This window comes from Marmota monax, unplaced genomic scaffold, assembly GCF_021218885.2.
Source record: "Marmota monax isolate L192 unplaced genomic scaffold, Marmota_monax_Labrador192_F-V1.1 WCK01_AAM20220418_F8-fsc00023, whole genome shotgun sequence".
NCBI classification, from domain to species: Eukaryota; Metazoa; Chordata; class Mammalia; order Rodentia; family Sciuridae; genus Marmota; species Marmota monax.
Window position 1 is genome coordinate 1,325,756 of NW_026692907.1, and position 20,729 is coordinate 1,346,484.

The window sequence follows — 20,729 nt, forward strand, 5'->3', positions numbered from 1 at the left end:
GTTAGAGGAGAACAAAACATATATACTCTTTTGAGAACATACAGTGAAATAGTACAGGATTCCAACCCCTAATTACATACTTAATATATTAGTGACCTTGCAGGATTATTATGAAAACAGGAGGAGTATATAAATAAGATATTTAGCATTTCACTTTGTTTTCATTTTGAGACTGGCATCCTGTGTGTGTGTGTGTGTGTGTGAGAGAGAGAGAGAGAGAGATACACTATTCAGCCAAGGATTGTTCAAAGGTTGTACTCAAATACTTCAAGCCATTAAGGCTTCTACTCCCTGTTGATGGGTCTCTATATGGACTGGGATTTAAACTTCATTCTTTTATTGTTTGCTGGACTCTCTCATTTCTCTCTACATATATATAGGTTCTGATTCTTTTAAAATGTTGGTTGACTTGGGTCCCTTTATATCTTTTTCTGCTGCATGTATATACAGACCAAGGTCGGTCCAGGATATTTGGAGTGTTTTAAGCTCCCTGTGGTTGTTTCACCTTTCAGAACTCCTTTTTAAATTCAGACTAGTCTACATTTATACATAACTTGCTCCAAATAGGTTGGTGGCCTCAGACTAACAGAGCTATTGGCCTTCTCTTTTACTAGCCACCATCATGCTCTGATTGGACTAAGCAGTTCGTGGGGACTACCTCAGGCAAGAAGGTCATAGCTTCAACTTTATTTTTACTTGAATTTCAGTAGTTTTCTTGAAAAACACTTTACAATGTGTTCCATTCTTTTGATCTAATTTCAGAGCATTGAAATGGTCACCATTTACCCAGCACTTAATTGCTTTGGGGGGAATGGATTTGGTGATGTCCTTACTCTGTCATGCCTATACTTGTTCCAGTTATCTTTTGAAGAGATTTGAACATTAAGAAAAACTCTTAGTTGTCACATCCGGTGCTCTTTGTCCTTACTCTGTCATGCCTATACTTGTTCCAGTTATCTTTTGAAGAGATTTGAACATTAAGAAAAACTCTTAGTTGTCATATCCGGTGCTCTTTGTTCCTTTGTGCAACTCTGTATTTCCATCTAGTGTCATTTCCATCTAGTGTCATTTCCTTCTGCCTGAATAATACCCTGTGACATTTATTGTAGCATAGACTTGCTGGTGATGAATTCTTTCAGCTTTTGTATTTCTAGCAATTTTATTTCTTCTTCATATTTAAAAGATCTTTTTGCGGGCTGGGGTTGTGGTTCAGTGGTGGAGCATTTGCCTCATATGCTTGAGGCCCTGGGTTCAATCCTCAGCACCACATAAAAATAAATAAATAAAATAAAGATATTGTGTCCATCTACAACTAAAAAAATATTTAAAAAAAAGATATTTTTGCCAGATGCAAAATTCTACTTTGGCAGTGTTGTTTGAGTATTTTAAAGATGTTCCTCTACTATCTTCTAGTTTGTTTCAGATGAGAATTGTTTTTCCCTCTGTGTTTGTTCTTCTCTGTATAACATTATTTTCTTCTTTGTCTCCTTTAAAATTTTTCTTTTTATCACTGGTTTGGAGAAATTTGATTGTAATGTACCATAGTATAGTTTTCTTCATGTTTCTTATATTTGGGATTCATTGAACTTCTTGGATTTGTGGGTTCGTGTTTTTTATCAAATATTTTTTCTGTTTACCCTGTCTCTCCTTCAGGGACTTCAATTACATATACATTAGGTTCATGAATTTGTTTCACAGATGAATAATTAATTATTTTATACTCTTTTTTTGTTTCATTTAGGATAGTTTTTATTCTAAGGCCTTTAAGTTCACTAAATTTGAACTTTTATTTTTCAATATTTAAGCTGCCTTTAATTCCATCCATTAAAAAAAGAAAACTCATTGTTTTTTTTTTTTTTTAAGCATCCTTGTGGTTTTTGCTCTTTAATAAAAAGGAACACAGTGTTTTAGGTGACAGTTCTCAGCCTGTATTGGGTTAGAAGTGAGTAAACAACATTGATTTGAATAAAGCACATGAGAAATGAATTCCTGTATTTGGAAGCTACAAACTTGGAAACCCCAAATTTCAAGCTCAAACATCAGAAATTGCAATTCTTAGGTCAATAATCAATAACCAAATCTGCCAGAATCAAGCAACCTGTCAGTGCCCTGTTTAATCAGAATTTTAGGAAGGATTAAATTTGTAATGAATCCTTGTAAAATTTGCTTTCAGTCCATGTTAATGACAGCCTTGATTCTGTATATCAACATTTGTCTCTCCGTGGGAGTGCATATTTGATATTTCAAAGACCAAAAAATATAAGTTGGAAAATAAACCTCTGCTGTAGTAATTTTGATGGTTGATCATCTGTTTAATGTAATATCAGTTAGCCTTGAGATTGTAAATTAACCTGACTTGATTTGTTATCACTTTTCAGTGATGTTTAGCATCCTGAACAAAAATGCAAACAATGCCCCAATAAGTTTCAAGTAATAGGGTGGATCTTTGTTACATATGACAGCAGAATACATTTTAATTCGTATTACACATGTAGAGCATAATTTTTCATATCTCTGGTTGTACACAAAGTAGTGTCACACCATTCATGTCTTCATACATGTACTTAGGGTAATGATGTCCATCTCATTCCACTGTCTTTCCTACCCATATGCTCCCACCCCACTCCTCTCTTTCCTTTCCCTTTCCTCTTTGCCCTATCTAGAATTCATCTAATCCTTCCATGCCCATCCCTACCACTTACATTATGAATAAGCCTCTTTAAATCAGAGAAAACATCTGGCATTTGTTTTTTGGGGATTGGCTAACTTTACTTAGCATTGAATTCTCCAACTTCATCCATTTTACCTGCAAATGCCATCATTTTAATTCCTTTTTAATGCTGAATAATATTCCATTGTGTATATATACCACATTTTCTTTATCCATTCATCTACTGAAGGGCATCTAGTTTGGTTCCACAATTTAGCTATTGCGAATTGTGCTGCTGTAAACATGTGGCTGTGTCCCTGTAGTATGCTGTTTTTAAGTCCTTTGGGTATAGATGGAGGAGTAGGGGGTAACTGGGTCAAATGGTGGTTCCATTCCCAATTTTCCAAGGAATCTCTGTACTTTTTTCCATATTGGCTGCATCAATTTGCAGTTCCACCAACAATATATGCCTTTTCCTCCACATCCTCGCCAATACTTATTGTTGTTTCTATTCATAATAGCTGCCATTCTGACTGGAGTGAGATGAGATCTTAGAGTAGTTTTGATATGCATTTCTCTAATTGCTAGAGATGTTGAACGTTTTTTTCATATATTTGTTGATTGATTGTATATCTTCTTCTGAGAAGTGTCTATTCAGTTCCTTGGCCCATTTATTGATTGGGCTATTTGCTTTTTTGGTGTTAAGATTTTTGAGTTTTTTTTTTATATATCCTCGAAATTAGTACTCCATCCGATGTGTGTATGGTAAAAATTTGTTCCCAAATTGTAGGCTCTCTGTTCACCTCTCTGATTGTTTCTTTTGCTGAGAAGAAGCTTTTTAGTTTGAATCCATCCCATGTATTGATTTTGATATTAATTCTTGTGTTATAGGAGCCTTATTAAGGAAGTTGGGGCCTAATCCAACATGATGGAGATTTGGGCCTACTTTTTCTTCAAATAGACACAGTGTCTCTGGTTTAATTCGTAGGTCCTTGATCCACTATTGAGTTGAGTTTTGTGCATGGTGAGAGATAGGAGTTTAATTTTATTTTGTTACATATGGATTTCCAGTTTTCCCTCCACTTGTTGAAGAGGCTATATTTTCTCTAATGTACATTTTTGGCATCTTTGTCTAATATAGATAACTGTAATTATGTGGGTTAGTCTCTGTGTCCTCTATTCTGTATACAAGTCTATTTTGGTGCCAATACCATGTTGTTTGTTATTATTGCTCTGTAGTATAGTTTAAGGTCTGGTACAGTTATGCCACCTGTTTCACTCTTCTTGCTAAGGATTGCTTTAGCTATTCTGGGTCTCTTATTTTTTCCAGATGAATTTCATGATTGCTTTTTCTATTTCTATGAGGAATGTCATTGGAATTTTGATGGGAATTTCATTAAATCTGTATAGTGCTTTTGGTAGTACAATCTTTTTGTCAATATTAACTCTGCCTATCCAAAAACAGGTAGATCTTTCCATCTTCTAAAGGTCTTCTTTAATTTCTTTCTTTAACATTCTGTAGTTTTTATTGTAGAGATCTTTTACCTCTTTTGTTAAGTTGATTCCCAAGTATTTTTTTTTTTTGAGGCTATTGTAAATGGGTAGTTTTCCTCATTTACCTTTCAGAGAATTTGTCACTGAGATACAAAACACCTTTGATTTATGGGTGTTGATTTTGTATCCTGCTACTTCGCTGAATTTATATACTAGTTCTAGAAGTTTTCTGGTGGAATTTTTTGGGTCTTCTAGGTATAAAATTATATTGTCAGCAAATAGTGCTAATTTGAATTCTTCTTTACCTATCCGTATCCCTTTAATTTCTTTCATCTAATTGCTCTGACTAGAGTTTCAAGAACTATGTTATATAGTAGTGATGAAAGAGGGCATCCCTCTCTTGTTCCAGTTTTTAGAGGGAATGCTTTCCTGTGTAGGACAGCGAGGTGGATCTCCTCATTGTTAAATTTATCTCCAGAAGTTTCACATGGGTGACTTTGTGTTTTATGCCTCTACCTAGCTCTTTAAACACTTAGAATACAATTAAAATAACTTTTATAATGTCCTGACTGGTAATTCTAACATCTTATATCAGTTCTAGCTTAGTTTCCATGGAATATTTTGTTTTGCATTGCTTTGTGATTTTGATTTGTTTTTCTGATTCTTTGCTTGGTATTTTTCACTGAATGCAGACATTATAATTTTACCTTGTAGGTGTTGGATATTTTTGTGTTCCTATCAATGTTCTTTATCTCTGTTGTAAGTAATACAGTAAAGTTACTTAGAAACACTCTCCCTTCCCCATTATATTCTACATTTCAAAAAAAAAGAGCAATTCTATTCTCCAGGTAGCCCTGACCATGAAATTTAGAATTATTTTAAAACTCTTGTCCTTTTTCACATTCTACAGCCAATCCAGTGGCAAATATTGTTGGTTTTCCCTTCAGACTTTATCTAGAATCTAACAATTTATCACCACTATTTGAACTATTAACATACTGGTTTAAGTTTTCACTACTTCTTACCCAGATGTTTTATTGTGTTTATCTCATTGCTTTTCTTTTACACTTGCTAACTCACCACCTGTTTTTTTTTTTTTTTGGGGGGGTGGGGGGGTGGGGGATGATACTGGGGATTGAACTCAGGCACTCGACCACTGAGTCACATCCCCATCCCTATTTTGTATTTTATTTAGCACCAGGGTCTCACTGAGTTGCTTAGCATCTCACCATTGCTGAGGCTGGCTTTGAATTCTGAATCCTCCTGTCTCAGCCTCCCAAGCTGCTGGGATTACAGGCATGTGCCACCACGCCAGGCACTCACCACCTATTCTTTTCTTTTCTTTTTTAGTTGTACACAATACTTTTATTTTGCTTATTTATTTTTATTTGGTGCTTAGGATCGGACCCAGGGTCTTGCACGTGCTAGGCGAGCGCTCTACCGCTGAGCCACAACCCCACCCCTCAACACTTATTCTTTATAGAAAAGTCAGATCTGTTAAAACAGATCAAAACTTCCTTAAGGCAAAGTCAAAAGTCTTTGTGATGACCTATAAGAACCTATGAAACCTAGCAGTGTACTATCACTTTGGCCTTGACTCCTACCATGTTTGTTCATTTTGCTTCAGCCACATGGAATGGGGGTGTATATATGTGCATGTTTCCTTACAAATACTCATTGAGTATCTAAGGTGCTTCTGGCATTAGGGATCTAGTGAGAACAAAATAAGTGAGATTCACTGCCCTTTTGGAGATTACCTTAAAGAGAGGAGACTGATCTTTAACAGGTAAATATAGAAAATGGTAAATGATCATAAAGCAGAGTAAGCATTCAAGTATTTGTTTAATGTTGTATATAAGGGGTATAGGAAATTATTTGGTTTACTTCCTTATAAGAATTTACAGTCTAATTAGAGAGCTAGAATACATCCAGTAGGGCTTTCCTTATACATTTATTTATTTAAATAAATAGGATCTTTAAAAAAAAAACATTTATTTTTTAGGTAGACACAATATCCTTAATTTTATGTGGTGCTGAGGATTAAACCCAGTGGCTCACGCATTCTAGGCGAGTGCTCTACCACTGAGCCACAACCCCACACCAATAAATAGGATCTGTCTGACATTCCTTCTATTCATGCTAACTTTATTATTGTAAATCAAATCCTACTATTGATGAATTTTTTATTTTACTTTAATCTTCTTTTGCCCAGGACTTTAGAAATTACCAATATACTTTGCCAGTAGTTCAAGGTTTGGTGGTGGATATGGAAGTTCGGAAAACAAGCATCAAAATTCCCAGCAACAGATACAATGAGGTAAGATTTATAATAAAGGTAAATTTTTTTTCTTAATTTTATTTAGATGTTGATGGACCTTTATTTTATTCATTTATTTATATGTGGTGCTGAGAATCAAACCCAGTACCTCACAATGCTAGGCAAATGCTCTACCACTGAGCCACAACCCCAACCCCTAAATTTTACTTTTAATTGACAATGAAATCAGTTAATAATATTGTGTGACTTAGCTCAACTGTGGAATTTCATTACAGAAAGGTGGTATAACTTTTTTAGTTATGTCTTTTGACCTTTTAATTGATGCTGAGATAATAACAGATTTGCATTTTGATTAAAAATCATAAAATTCACTGTATGTCTGAAGTTTTAGTGGTGGGATTTTTTTTTTCATGTTCCCCTTTTAACTGCGTGTGTGTGTGTGTGTGTGTGTTAAATTTTATTTATTTATTTATTTAATTTTTGGTACCAGGAATTGAACCCAGGGTAACTTAACCACTGAGACACATCCCCAGCCCTTTTTATTTTTTATTTTGAGTCAGGGTCTCACTAAGTTGTTGAGGCTGGCTTTGAACTTGTCATCCTCCTGGCTCAGCCTTCTGATCCACTGGGATTATAGGCATGCACCACTGCACCTGGCTGTTATTTTTTTTTTACTGTCCTTAATGTTCAAGCGCAGCTCAATGTTAAGTCCCAAAATACCTTTTAATGAATTAAGCTATATTTTGTAACTAAAATCATATTGGCCAGGAAGGCCTGTAATCCCAATGACTTGGAAGCTGAAGCAGGAGAATCGGAAGTTTGAGGCCTGCCTCAGAAATTTAGTGAGTCCCTGTCTCAAAATAAAAAGTACAAAGGACTAGGCATGCAGCTGTATGGTAAGGCAACCTTGGGCTTAATCACCAGTACCAAAAAACAAACAAAATAATATTGTATATACTATACACACATTAGCAGATTTATACAAAGCCGACTTTGCATATGAAGTATTTTTTTAATTAAATAAAAAATTTTAAATCAGTTCTTAAATGCCACTGGGGTTGCTGTGTTGTTTTGTTTGGTGTTAGGGTTTAAACCCAGGGTCTTGTACATACTGAGCAAGCACTTTACCACCGAACTTCACTCCTAGCCCAACCATTGGGTTATTATTTTAAAGAAAAATTTTAATAGTTTGATATAACAGTGGTTCATGTTTATTCTTTCATTAGGCAGAGTGATAACTTCCCAATCACTTCTTCTACTACTACTTCTTAAAGATTTGTTATTATTTATTATCATCATTATTGTTTGCTATGGTGGGATTACAAAACCAGAGCCTCACACATGCTAGACAAGACTATACCACTGAGCTACATCAGTAACCCCTTCTTCTACTATTTTTTAGATTTTATAGTGTATTATAATTTCCTCCCTCTTTTTCTTTCCTATTTTCCTTCTTCATTCAGGCTTATAATCACTTAATCATTCATATATCTAGTAAACACTTTGTACTTGATATGTACTTAAAGTCACACATGTCTTCCTGGCTTGTGAGCTCAGGGCTCAGCATTATTATTAAAAGGACCTATGTGAAGAAAGCCTTTACCTGTGACATTTCATGTGTGTGTTTGCTTGTTTATTTTTTCAGAACATCAGAAAATAATAGAGCATGTGCTTAACTTTTTCTGAGGTACAGTTACCATCCTTAAGCAGTTAGGTAATCCTACCTTAGAATATTGAAGAATAATAGAATAGACTGTGTAGAGTCAAACATCTTTGTTTTATTTATTTATTTTTGTGTGTGGTGCTGGGGCTCGAACTCAGTGCCTCACACATGTGAGGCGAACACTTAGCCACTGAGCCCCAGCCCCAGCCCGTGGAGTCAAACCTTTAAAGGGAATTATTTATGAATAATTTGTGCGTAAAGAGTGTAAAAGGAGACTGTGCTTTGAAAACTTGTTTTATTTCTCACATTTGAAGTTTTATCATCTGTTTCACAAACACTGATGAAATATATTTTGTGATATGGAATGCAAAGATGAGCAAGAATTATGCCTATATCCTCTGGGAGCTTACTAATAGTAGGATGATAGGATGTCATCCCCAAGTGAATAGTATACTTTGCTGTCCTTGATGTTTGCAAGGTGATACTATATGTTTAGAAATTGAAAAGCAATGAGGCTCCCAGATTTTTTTTTCAGTCCCAACTGAACATGTTTATCACAATGGCTATCCTTCATCTTACTGTTTTATCTGAACTCTGCAGTTTCAGTTTTGGTATGCTGGTTCAAGAATCCTTTTTCCAAAGTAATAACTATATCAGTTATCATTTCTTATATTTCATATTCAGTTAATTTAATTTATTATTTTTCTTGCCTGATTTAGCAGACTGATTTCCCTTCCCATTCAGTTTTCATTTCATCTCAACATAGGTTTATCTTTTATAATCTTGGACAGTTGACTTATGTATGTCCAGTAATTCCACTTTATAGTTGAAAAAGTAATTTTCTTTTGCAGTTTGTTCCCAACTTATAATGGTTCAACTTAGAATTTTTTGACACTATGGCGGTACCAAAGTGATATGCATTCAGTAGAAACTGTACTGTGAATTTTGATCTTTTTCTGGGTTTGGAATTGCAGTGTATTCTCTCAATGAGGGGCAGTGGTAGTGAGCCAACCCCCCCAGTCAGACTCCTAGATCATGAGGGTAAGCAACCAAAGCTCTATAGTGTCTTGTGTTGCCAGCATTTTCTGGATACAGGTATTCCCAATAAATTATATGAGATATTCCATACTTTATTATAAGATAGGCTTTGTATTAGATGATTCTGTTCAACCATAGGCTAATACAAGTACTCTGAGAAGTTTAAGGTAGGCTGGGCTAAGCTTTGATATTTTGTAAGTTAGGTATATTAAATGCATTTTTTACTTAATGATATATTCAACTTATAATGGGTTTATCTAATGTAACCCCCTCCTGAGTTGAGGAGCATCTGTACGTTATTTCTCTTAATCACCACAATATTTCACTTCTCATACATTTTTCTTTACTTATTTTCCATAGTTGTTGTTTTTTATTTTTCTTTGCCTATGTATACTAGCTTTTGCTTCATGGCTTTTGTACAAGCTGCTTCCTTGTTGACACATACTTCTCTTACCTGCCTAACCCCCACTCGTTATTCAGTTGTCAGCTTAAATGTCATTTTCTCTGGTAGTCCTTCATTTAACTCCTAACTACGGTAACACTCCTATTATATCCATTTCTAGAATTCTACACTTACTGTTGGTAATAGTACATTTGTAATTCCTTGATGACTGTTTCTCTTTATAGTTCCATGAGGTACTATGTCTGTCTTATTTACCACTGGTATCATTAGCAGGCTCCCTAGTACAGAGTAGGTGTGTAAGAAATACATGTTGAATGAAAACATGAAACAGAATATGAGAAATATCTTGCAAGAAATATTCCTTAAAGATTCAGAGAAAGAAGAAATATCCTTAAATTTTTAATGGTCCTGAATCCTTTATATCTAGAACACCACAATTCATGTAGGAAAAGCTGGTAGATGTTCATCAAATAACTAAATGAATGACAGAGTCTATGGATAACGTATGCTGTTTAGGTGCTAGGAAGAGAAGGGTGGAAAATATCTTAAGTGAAAGAGGGATTGATATCAGCCTAAATGAAGGCAAGGAAGCACCAGGAATGGGCATGTCTTGTAAGAAAGTAGAAAATAGTAAACTTCCCAGTATTAAAAGAGGAGGCTAAAGTAGACTGGAGGATTAGTGGGAAATGAAATTATGCAAAGAGACTGCTTGCTTTTCAGAGAATTTTAAAAAACAGGCCAAGGAAATTAGAATTTCATATGATGGTTTGTATAGAGCTTTTACAGATTCTTAAGCAGAAACAGTGACAGTGAAAGCAGAGTTTTAGCAACCTGAGTTTTGGGTAGTAATATGGAAAATGTAGGTAGAGAGAATGGAAAGATGTAAAGCTTAGAAAGCTAAAAAAGGATGGTTCTTCTGACAGTGTAAAATTTTAATAAATAAAATAGGCATTGCATATAAAATCTCTAAGCTTCTTTGGTAAGGCCATTAATATTCCTAATGGCTTAGGTAACCCTACTCATATTCTCATAGTGAGATTTTTATTATTGTATTGACTAACCTAATTGAATTAATGATAAATAAGTGTTATTTGTTTTGTATTGGGCACTATTCTAAGCAAACAATTGTTTTACACTGACTCAGTGAAATGAGAAAATTAAGACACAGTACTTTAAGTAACTTGTAATGCACTCACATAGCTAGCAAGTGGTACAGCTAGAATCAAACCCAGACAGTCTGATTCTAGTGTCCCTACAGTTAATCACAATAGTATAAACATCAGTTTAACAATTACCAATCTGTAAGGGATGATAAAGTAAAGTAATTATAGTATTTTCTTTTGGAGAGTACATTTGGGCTATTAAAATTGTCCAAACTCCACTATAAAAAAATAATCCTCAGTTAACTTTTGTATATTGCTAGATCACTAGCATGTCCAGTATGTCTACTTAAATATGGAAGTCCCATAGAACAATTAAACTAGAATGACATATGGGGCATTTCCTAATATATGACTGGATTTTGTTTATTTTTTATTTCTTTGGTGTTGGGGATTGAATCCAGAACCTCACACATGATAACATGCTGTACCTCTGAACTATACCCCCACCTCACAACTGTTTTTTAATATTTGTTAAGATCAGGAAAGCAATAAGTCATAGTGGGAAAAAAATCAGACTTTGGAGTCAAATAGACCTTGGGTTGATTTTTAATTACTAACTCTGTTAATAATTAAAAATAATTAACTCTAATTACTAATTACCTTGATGGATTAACTTCTGTTCTGGAAAATGAGTATGCCTACCTTATAAGGTTAATGTGACATTTAAATCAGGTGTGTCAAATAACTAGTTGGTTTCTGGTAACCATAGGCATTCATGAATAATATATTGTTATTGTTGTTGTCATTATCATCATTCAGATTAATTGTTTATTTGATTAACTTTTATTGAACTTGTTTTACAAAATTCTCATTTACATAGTCTTATAGGGTTTAAATAACTTCCTAATATGCTAGATTTCTTTAAGAAGTATGAAGTTCATAAGTAAATCTACAGAAAAGCAGTCAGAGTGGTGAAGACTTTGGAAACCATTTTAGAAAAAGAAAATATTAATGTTAACTATAGGCATTTAATGTGAAGAATAGAAGACTGTTAAGGAATGGTGCAGCATCTATTGTGAATCTGTGTAGACCCTATTATACAGTCATATCATGGCCCCAGGGTTCTCTTTAGGATTTAGAACATGAATCATATCTTGCCAGCAGTGTGATATCAGGTGTTTGTCTTCTAGGAAAGCCCTTGCAATGGTCTATGCAGCATTTGATATAGCCAATTGGGAGGTTTTATTTTGTTTTGTGGTGCTGGCCATCAAACTCAAGGCCTCGTGCATGTTAGCCTGGTAACATGTTTTTAGACCTTTACCCACCCTGAAATGATTGCTAAAATGCAATGAGATGAGGTTCATATCAGGCATTTCCAGGAGTTATCCTGGCTTAGAGGCCATTTTGATGACAACAGCCAATATGTTTTATAACAGCTTCATTGGCAGAAATTTCATGGTGTCTGTAGGGCTCATGCTGTATTATAAGAGTGTCTGTGCTTAAGGAAAATCAAAGGTATGAATGGTTATCAGGTATTTATGGTTCTACTATTCAAATATAGTTTGTCAGTTTTTACTTCTGGTCATGCTGGAATAACAGAGACTATAATGGGTTGAATTGTGTCCCTCCATAGTTCATATTGTTCATGTCCTAACCCCCATGATTTCAGAATGTGACCTTATTTGGAAATAAAGTTTTTAACAAAGTAATGAATTTTAAAGGAAGTGATTAATCTGGGCCCTAATCCAATATGACTGGCATTGTGATAAGAAGAAAATATGGATAAAGGCACACAGTGAAGGAATAGGATGTGAAAAGACTTACAGAGAAGATGGCCATCTTTAAGCCATGGAGAAAGACCTAGGACAAATCCTTCCCTTATAGCACTCAGACGGAACCATCTCTGAAAACTTTGATTTTGGACTTCTAGCCTTGATAACTGTGATATAACACATTTCTGTTGTTTAAAGCCACAAGTTTGTGGTATTTTACTACAGCAGTGCTAGTCAACTAACATATCAATCTACCTTAAATAACTAAACATCAAGATAAACTAAGGAAAATCAAACACCATAGACAATGGTGCAGAGGAGGTGAGTCCTATGGTTACCTTAACTTTCTCCTATCATCAGATAGGTTGGCAGACCCCAAACAGATTGTACGTCTCCCTGAGTTTGGGAGACAGAGTTGAGAAATGGGAAGCTATGATGATTAGAATTTGCAAGGCAGATACAAGAAATAAAAGAACTCAGGAGATCTTCAAGGGGATTTTGTTGAGTCTTTAGCTTCTAACTTACTGGTCAGTACATTACATGAAGAATGCAGTGAAAAGGAATGGGTAGAACAATTCTTATGGGACCGGGAATAGTTTGCATACTTATCAGCCAAAGTGAAAAGGTTTCTTTTAAAAGTTTCTTCACTAGGGAACACATTATCCCTAGTGATCTTAATTATCCATAAATTCAGGTGCCCTGATTCAGTTTAACAAGCTAAAAAAAGCTTTGAAAGAATGAAAGAAGGTTTCAGGTTCTCCTGTTAGGAGAACAATGGAAGATATTGAAAAGATCCAGATAAGACTTCAAGAAAGGAAAATGATGATGGGATGCAAAATACCCTGAATGAGATAAAGGCAGATTAGACAATGCTGAAGAAAAAAGTAGTGAACTTGGAAACATAAGAATAGAAATTATCCAAAATGAAATACAAAGAGAAAAGCCTGAAAAATTAAATGAACAGCATCATTGAGCTGTGGGTAACCTTAGGCAGCCTACTTCTAAAATATCCAAAGGAGAGGAGAAGTGGTGAACAGAAAGAATATTTGAAGAAATATGGTTGAAAAATTCCCAAATTTAATGAGAAGTGTAAAACCTTAGATCCAACAAACTGAAAAACTCAAGTTGCAAAAAAAGAGATGAAATATACATTAAGGAACTTCATAATCACCATGACCAAATTGCTTAAAGCAGAGATGAAGAATCTTAAAAGGAGGTAGTGGGGAACATTTACATTTTATATTAAGGAACAAACGTAAGAATGACAGCAGACTTTCTCATGAAAACAGTACAAGCCACAAGACAATGCAGCAAAATGGTCGTGGTGGTACATGCCTGTCCTCCCAGCATCATGGGAGCCTAAAGCACATGACCTATGTGAAGAAAGCCTTTACCTGTGACATTCCATGAGTTTGTTTGCTTGTTTGTTTTTCCAGAACATCAGAAAATAATAAAACACGTGCTTAGCTTTTTCTGAGGTACAATTACCATTCTTTAGCAGTTAGATAAACCTACCTTAGAATATTGGCATAAGGGTTGTGAGTTGAAAGCCAACCTCAGCAATTTAGCAAGGCTCTAAGCAACTCAGTGTTGTATAAATAAACTATCAAAAAATGACAGGGAATTTGGCTTAGTGGTTAAGTGCCCCTGAGTTCAATCTCCAGTATTTAAAAAAAAAAGAAGAAGAAGAAGGAAAAAGGAAAAACAAAAAGGTAGTTTAGCTGGGGATTAAACTCGAGGCAAGCATGCTACCAATTGAACTATATCCCCAGTCCAGTTTAGAAAATTCTTTACTGAGAAAAGCAAGCAAACAAAAAACCTTCAATCTGTATTTTATACCAAGTGAAAATGTTTCAAAAGTGAAGACAAAATGTTTTTTCAGGTACATAATGCCTAAAAGAATTTATTATCAATAGACCTATCACATAAGAAATATTAAATGTTGTTACTCAGGAAGAGTATCAAATAGTGAAAAATTTGATCTACACAAAGGAATGAAAAGCAACAGAAATGGTAGGTGTGTTGGTAAATATAAAATCTTAAAATATAACTGTTTAAATGTATATGTGTGTGTATATATATATATATATATAAATGTATTAAATAATAATGTATTATGGAATTAATAACATGTAGAAACAAAATATAGGACAATAAAACAAAGACTAAGAAAGGGAAAGTGGAAGCATATGATGGGGTGTGATATAATATTACTTCAAAGTATATTGATAAGTTAAAGTAACCACTAAAAAAAATAGGTATAGCAAGTAATCTAACAAAGAAAATAAATTGGCAACATAAAAGGATGGTGAAAAAAAGAGATGTGACAAAAACATAATAGAGGAGCTATGGGTAGGAGAAAGCTTTGTGATGAGTGCTTGCCTAGCATGTATGATTTAATTCCCAGTACCTCAAGAATTAATTAACTAGAAAGATGGTAGATTTAAATCCAATCATATTAATAATCACTCAAGTATAAATGGTCTAAATACCTTAATTTAAAATGCAGAGGTTATTGGGTTGGATAAACAAACAAGACTTAGCTGTAAGTTGTATACAAGAAAACCACTTAAAATATAATGACAAATCATTTGAAAGGGAATGGGAAAATATAAGAAAAAACATAGTAACACTAATCAAAAGAAAGAATATCCAAATGTATTTCAGAACAAACAATATTACCAGAGATTACAGAGTTGTATTCTATAATTATAATGTGACAGTCAAGAGGATGTAACAATTCTGAACATTCATACATCCAATAACAGAGCTTCAAGTAAAAACTGGTGGAACTACAAGGATAAATGAATGTATTCGTATATTTTAATAATATCTCAACTGATAGACAAAAATCAGCAAGGATATAGAAAACTGAACAACATAATCAACCAATTTGACTTCATAGACTTTTATAGAATACTCTACCCAGTGGCATCAGAATAACATTTTTTCCAGTGCATATGCATAGTATTTGATGTAAAAGAAGTCTTGTTAAATTTTATTTATTTATTTGTTTGTTTATTTGGTACCAGAGATTGATCTCAGAGGTACTTGGCCACTGAGCCACATCCCCAGCCCTCTGTATTTTATTTAGAAACAGGGTCTCACTGAGTTGCTTAGTGCCTCGATTTTGCTGAGGCTGGCTTTGAACTCACAATCCTCTTGCCTCAGCCTCCCAAGTGCTGGGATTACTGGTGTGTGCCGCTGCACCTGCTCAATAAATTTTAAATGGTCCATACTATACAATGTGTGATCTGGGACCACGTGGCATTAAATTAGAAGTTGATACTAGATACAGTGTGTGATCTGGGACCACGTGGAATTAAATTAGAAGTTAATACTAGAATGATCCCTAGAAAATTCACAAATTTAGAAACAAAATGCATATTTCTCAATAATCCATGGATCAAAGTAGTCAAAAGGAAGTTGTTGTTGTTGGGTTATTATTTTGTAGTCCTGGAGATTCAACCAGGGCCCCATGCATGCTAGGCCAGCATTCCATCACTGAGCTGTTACATCTATAGCCCTCCAAATACTTTGAACCGATGAAAATGGAAACATGAAATATCAAAATTTGCTGGGCATAGCTAAAGTAGTGATTAGAGATAAATTTACAGCACTAAACATTCATATTATGAAAAGGCATTTCAAATTAATGGTTTAGTTTTCTACATTAAAGAATCAGAAAAAGATGAGCAAATAGAATTCAAAGTAGAGACAAAGAAAGAAAATAATAAAGACCAGCAATTTGTAAAATAGAAGACAGAAAAACAAGAAAGAAAATAAATGAAACTAAAAGGTGGTTCTTGGAGAAGATCGATAACATTGATAAACCTCTAATCCAATTGATTAGGTAGAGAAAACACAATTGCCTTTGGAACATGAGAGAGGTGACTATCATGACAGGTCCTAGAGGAAAGTAAAGGAACAATAAAGGTACATTATGAACATGTTTATACCAGTATATGTTCAACTTAGACAAAATGGACAAATTCCTTGCACATTAACCTGTCAAAAGAAGAAATAGATAACCTGAATAGCCCTATATGTATTCAAATAATTGTAAATATTTTAAAAACCTTTCCTCAAAATAAAGTCCACATTGAGTTGGTTTCATTGGTTACTTTTACCAAACAATGGAGGAAGAAAAAACAATGTTTCTGTATAACCATGTCCAGAAAATAGAAGAGGAGTCATTCTTTTGAGTCCAGACTTAACAGTTAATAATAACAAAACCAGGAAAAGATAATAGAAAATTGGAAAACTACATATCAGTATTTCTCATGAAGATTGTTGCATAAATACTTTTCATAATTTCACTCCAATATACATATCAAAATTCATCAAATTGTACACTTAAATATGTTTGTTTTGTTTATTATGTTAAATATAACTCTGAAAAACACTTCTTCCCTTACCAAATTTGTAGACACTTAAACTTTCATTAGGTCAGTGAGGAAATATAGCCAAATAGTTAACCTGTAAAACTCTCATAAAATGAAGCAAAGTTTTGTTAATCCTTTCTCAAAACCAAAATACAAGAATAAAGAAGTTTGTGTTAGTGTGATATAATCCAAGAATCTGTGAAATCATATATTTGTACATTCCTCCATGTTTTATAATTTAGGCTGAAAGTTGGACTGAATGGCCTCTTAAGATTCTTTCCCACTCTGATTCTAAAATAGGAGTTTTGGTTTATTTTAATTCAAGACTACACATATTCTTCAGAGGAGTGTGAAATTACAAAAGCATAATTTTCAAAGGTTTGTTGTAGCACTAGTTAGAACAGACGGTGCTAAAATCTGTTTGAGGAATGCTTGGTTTTCGGCCTTCAAGGGATACATTTCTTTTAGAGAAGAAGGAAATGAAAAGAGTTGGTCAAAAGGTGCTTTGGAAAATAGTGTTGAGATAGGACGTAATATGCTATGCTTTTTTTTTTTTTTTTTTTTTTGAGTGGGGTACTGGGGATTGAACTCAGGGGCACTCAACCACTGAGCCACATCCCCAGCCCTGTTTTGTATTTTATTTAGGGTCTCACTCAGTTGCTTAGCGCCTCCACCTCGCTGTTGCTTAGCCTGCCTTTGAACTCGAGATCCTTCTGCCTCAGCCTCCCAAGCCTCTGGGATTATAGGTGTGTGCCACTGAACTGAGCATTACTTGAATTCTTGAGAATTGCCATTCTGACTGGAATGAGATGAGATCTCAGTGTAGTTTTTATTTGCATTTCTCTAATGGCTAGAGATATTTCTTCATTTTTTTTAACCATTCATATTTATTCTTCTGTGAAGTAGTGCCTGTTCAGTTCCTTTGCTTATATATTGACTGGGTTTTTTGTTTTTTAGTTGTTAAGTTTTTTGAGTTCTTTGTATGTCCTGGAGATTAATGCTCTCTATAAGGTGTAGGTGGCAATATTTTCTCCCATTCTGTAGGCTCTCTGTTCATTTTCTTGATTGTTTCCTTTGCTGTGAAGCTTTTTAGTTTGATACCATTCCATTTACTGATTCTTGATTTTACTTCTTGTGCTTTAGGAATCTCTCTGATTTCACTCCTTATATTGTCCTTTATCTCATAGATGAGTTTAACTATGAATATTCTCCTTCTCTGACATTTCTTCTACTGTGAGGTCAGTGAATTGTTATTGAAGTACCTTGTTTTGGGGGGGGGGGGGAATTTGTTCCCTTGCTTTTTCATGTTGTTTGTGTATCTCCCCATCTAACAGTATGGATCTGAGGCAGCAGAGTTTCTGCCCTGTGGACTTATAGTGTCCCTGAAGATTTGTAGTACCTCACTGTTTAGGGGGAGACAAATAATAATAATAATGCAAACAGTCTACAGCATTAACCAAATAGTTCCTGCTATGATATCTAAAATGTTAATTGTCACAATAAAAAAATATATAATCAAGTATTGCTCACAGCAATAACAGTAAGTTTGCAAAAATATTTACAATTTTGAATGGTGGATAGGGAGAGAATAGAAATGATGTTGATGAATATGAGGGAGGAAGAGAGAAAATAGAAGTAAAAAAGAGGTGCTGGGGTTGTGGCTCAGTAGTAGAGCACTCTCGTCCAGCATGAGCGAGGCCCTGGATTTGATCCTCAGCACCGCATAAGAAAAATAAATAAATAAAATAAGGTATTTTTAAAAAAATAAGAACAAAAGAATATAAAACAAAACCAAAATATAATAATTGAATATCCTAGTCCTCAAAATACTCATCCGTGAAAACTAACTGGCTTCAAAAATGCTAGAAATGAGAAAAAATACCTGTTGATACACAAACAACAAGTATGAATACGTATAAGAGTCCATGAACTATTCAGGTCACAATTAAATGGTGAAAAGGAAAAAAAAATTAAAATTTAAAAAAATCTTGATGAAATGTTAAAGAATCATGTCTGTTGGATTTCAGAAGATTCTCAGCTTCTCTTTTAAGCAGTGTTAGGTGGGGCTGTCTGGAGTGTGATGCCTGGTCTACTATCAGTTTGGGTTGCTGGAATGTGAGAGGAAATCCTGTAGATAGAAATCTTGAAGATGCATAGATAGGTCCAGCTTCTGTTGGATGGTGATGGGTCTGAAGATTTTAAATCAGTGAACCTCCAGGGCCCAGCAGTTGCCAGTCCATACTGGAAGACTGTACCTCAGGGATCTCCCCTGGATTCCACTCATGTATTAGAGGAGCCAATTCCTAGTCCACTTCATTACCTTCGGATCTCACGTTTTTTGGTCTCGGGTTCAATCTCCAAATTCAGTCTCTCCCACCCTTTCAAATTTCAGGCAAGTTGCATCTTTCCCAGCAGGTCCTGCAAATGGCCTGATGTGGGGGGGGGGGGGAGGGCGGAGCCTGGTGGGTTTCCATTACCAGTATTCCCCTGTGCAAACTCCTCCCCATGTTTCATTTTCTCCTGGTCACTTAGGCACACTCTATGTTGTGCAGTGTGGGCTTACCAGGCCTGTATTTTGAGCCAAACTTGGGTTTGCCAGGAAATCGACTGCCTCAGCTGTTGTCCCTCATGCCACAGCTGCAAAATGGTTCCTTCCTGTGTCCTCCACAGGCAGCCAGGAGAGATGCAGCTTCTTTCCCTGCAGAAAGATATTGTGCAGCACACCTTTCATTTTAGTCAGGCACTATCTTTTATTTCTGATCTCTCAGTTGCAGACATGACTCAGGCCTCCTAAAAGTGTAGGTTCCCTTAATTCCCTTACCCCTCAACTTAGCACATATAGGAACCACTTTGGCCAGTGCTTCCAGCAGTGGCACTGGGGATTTCTTTCTTATTCTATTATATCTCACCTCCTGAGTCCCTGATTTGCTTTGAATGTCCAGTATTTCATCCCAGTAAAGCCCCTGCACCCTTTTCACCCACCTTGTTAGCTGCCTATCTGCTTTCTTGGTTTTATACCAGGGATTAGCCAGGAAAGTGACCTTCTCTATTCTGCCATCTTGCAAAACCTTGTTACTGAAATAGTTACTTTTATTATCCCATTTTACAAAGGTTAGGAAACTGGGACACAGATGCCAAGTAAATTGCCCAAGGGCCCACAGCTAGCTAGTTATCAGCAAAGCCAGGATTCAATTACAGGCAATCTGGCTCAAGTCCTTGCTACTTATTATTATCCAAGACAGAATGTAGATGATGGCATATAAAAATATGCAGAATACGCTATGGCATTTAAGGGAGTGGTCGTAGTAGTGTCTGATGGGGGGTTTTAGAAAGCTTCTTGCATGAATTGGTATTTTTACTAAGCCATAATTTCGGGGCCATCTGTTTCAGGTACTTGGATTTGGGAGAAGAAAAGAGAGGCTCGATAATAGTAAACGCAAAGACGTAGTCATGGTAAATGATCGTGAACTAGGTTCATATAGAAGGAACACATAAGGATACACTTAGGAAAGGAAGCAAAACAGAAAAGCTGGTTTGACAACAACAAGTGCTGGCGAGGATGTGGGGAAAAGGGTACACTTGTACATTGCTGGTGGGACTGCAGATTGGTGCAGCCAATTTGGAAAGCAGTATGGAGATTTCTTGGAAAGCTGGGAATGGAGCCACCATTTGACCCAGCTATTCCCCTTCTTGGTCTATTCCCTAAAGACCTAAAAAGAGCATGCTACAGGGACACTGCTGCATCGATGTTCATAGCAGCACAGTTCACAATAGCAAGACTGTGGAACCAACCTAGATGCCCTTCAATAGACGAATGGATAAAAAAAATGTGGCATTTATACACAATGGAGTATTACTCTGCATTAAAAAATGACAAAATCATAGAATTTACAGGGAAATGGATGGCATTAGAGCAGATTATGCTAAGTGAAGCTAGCCAATC

General features: G+C 35.3%; 1 protein-coding gene across 3 annotated transcripts in view; it reads left to right on the top strand.

Annotated features, from left to right (window-relative positions):
• The window catches only part of Zfyve9 (zinc finger FYVE-type containing 9), a 234,470-nt gene that overhangs the window by 191,440 nt on the left and 22,301 nt on the right, over window positions 1-20,729 (top strand). For all 3 annotated transcript variants that reach the window (XM_046451092.2, XM_058581453.1, XM_058581454.1), the window contains one exon: window positions 6,357-6,461. In XM_046451092.2, the coding sequence (XP_046307048.1) occupies window positions 6,357-6,461 (105 nt within the window). The remainder of the gene's footprint in view (window positions 1-6,356; window positions 6,462-20,729) is intronic.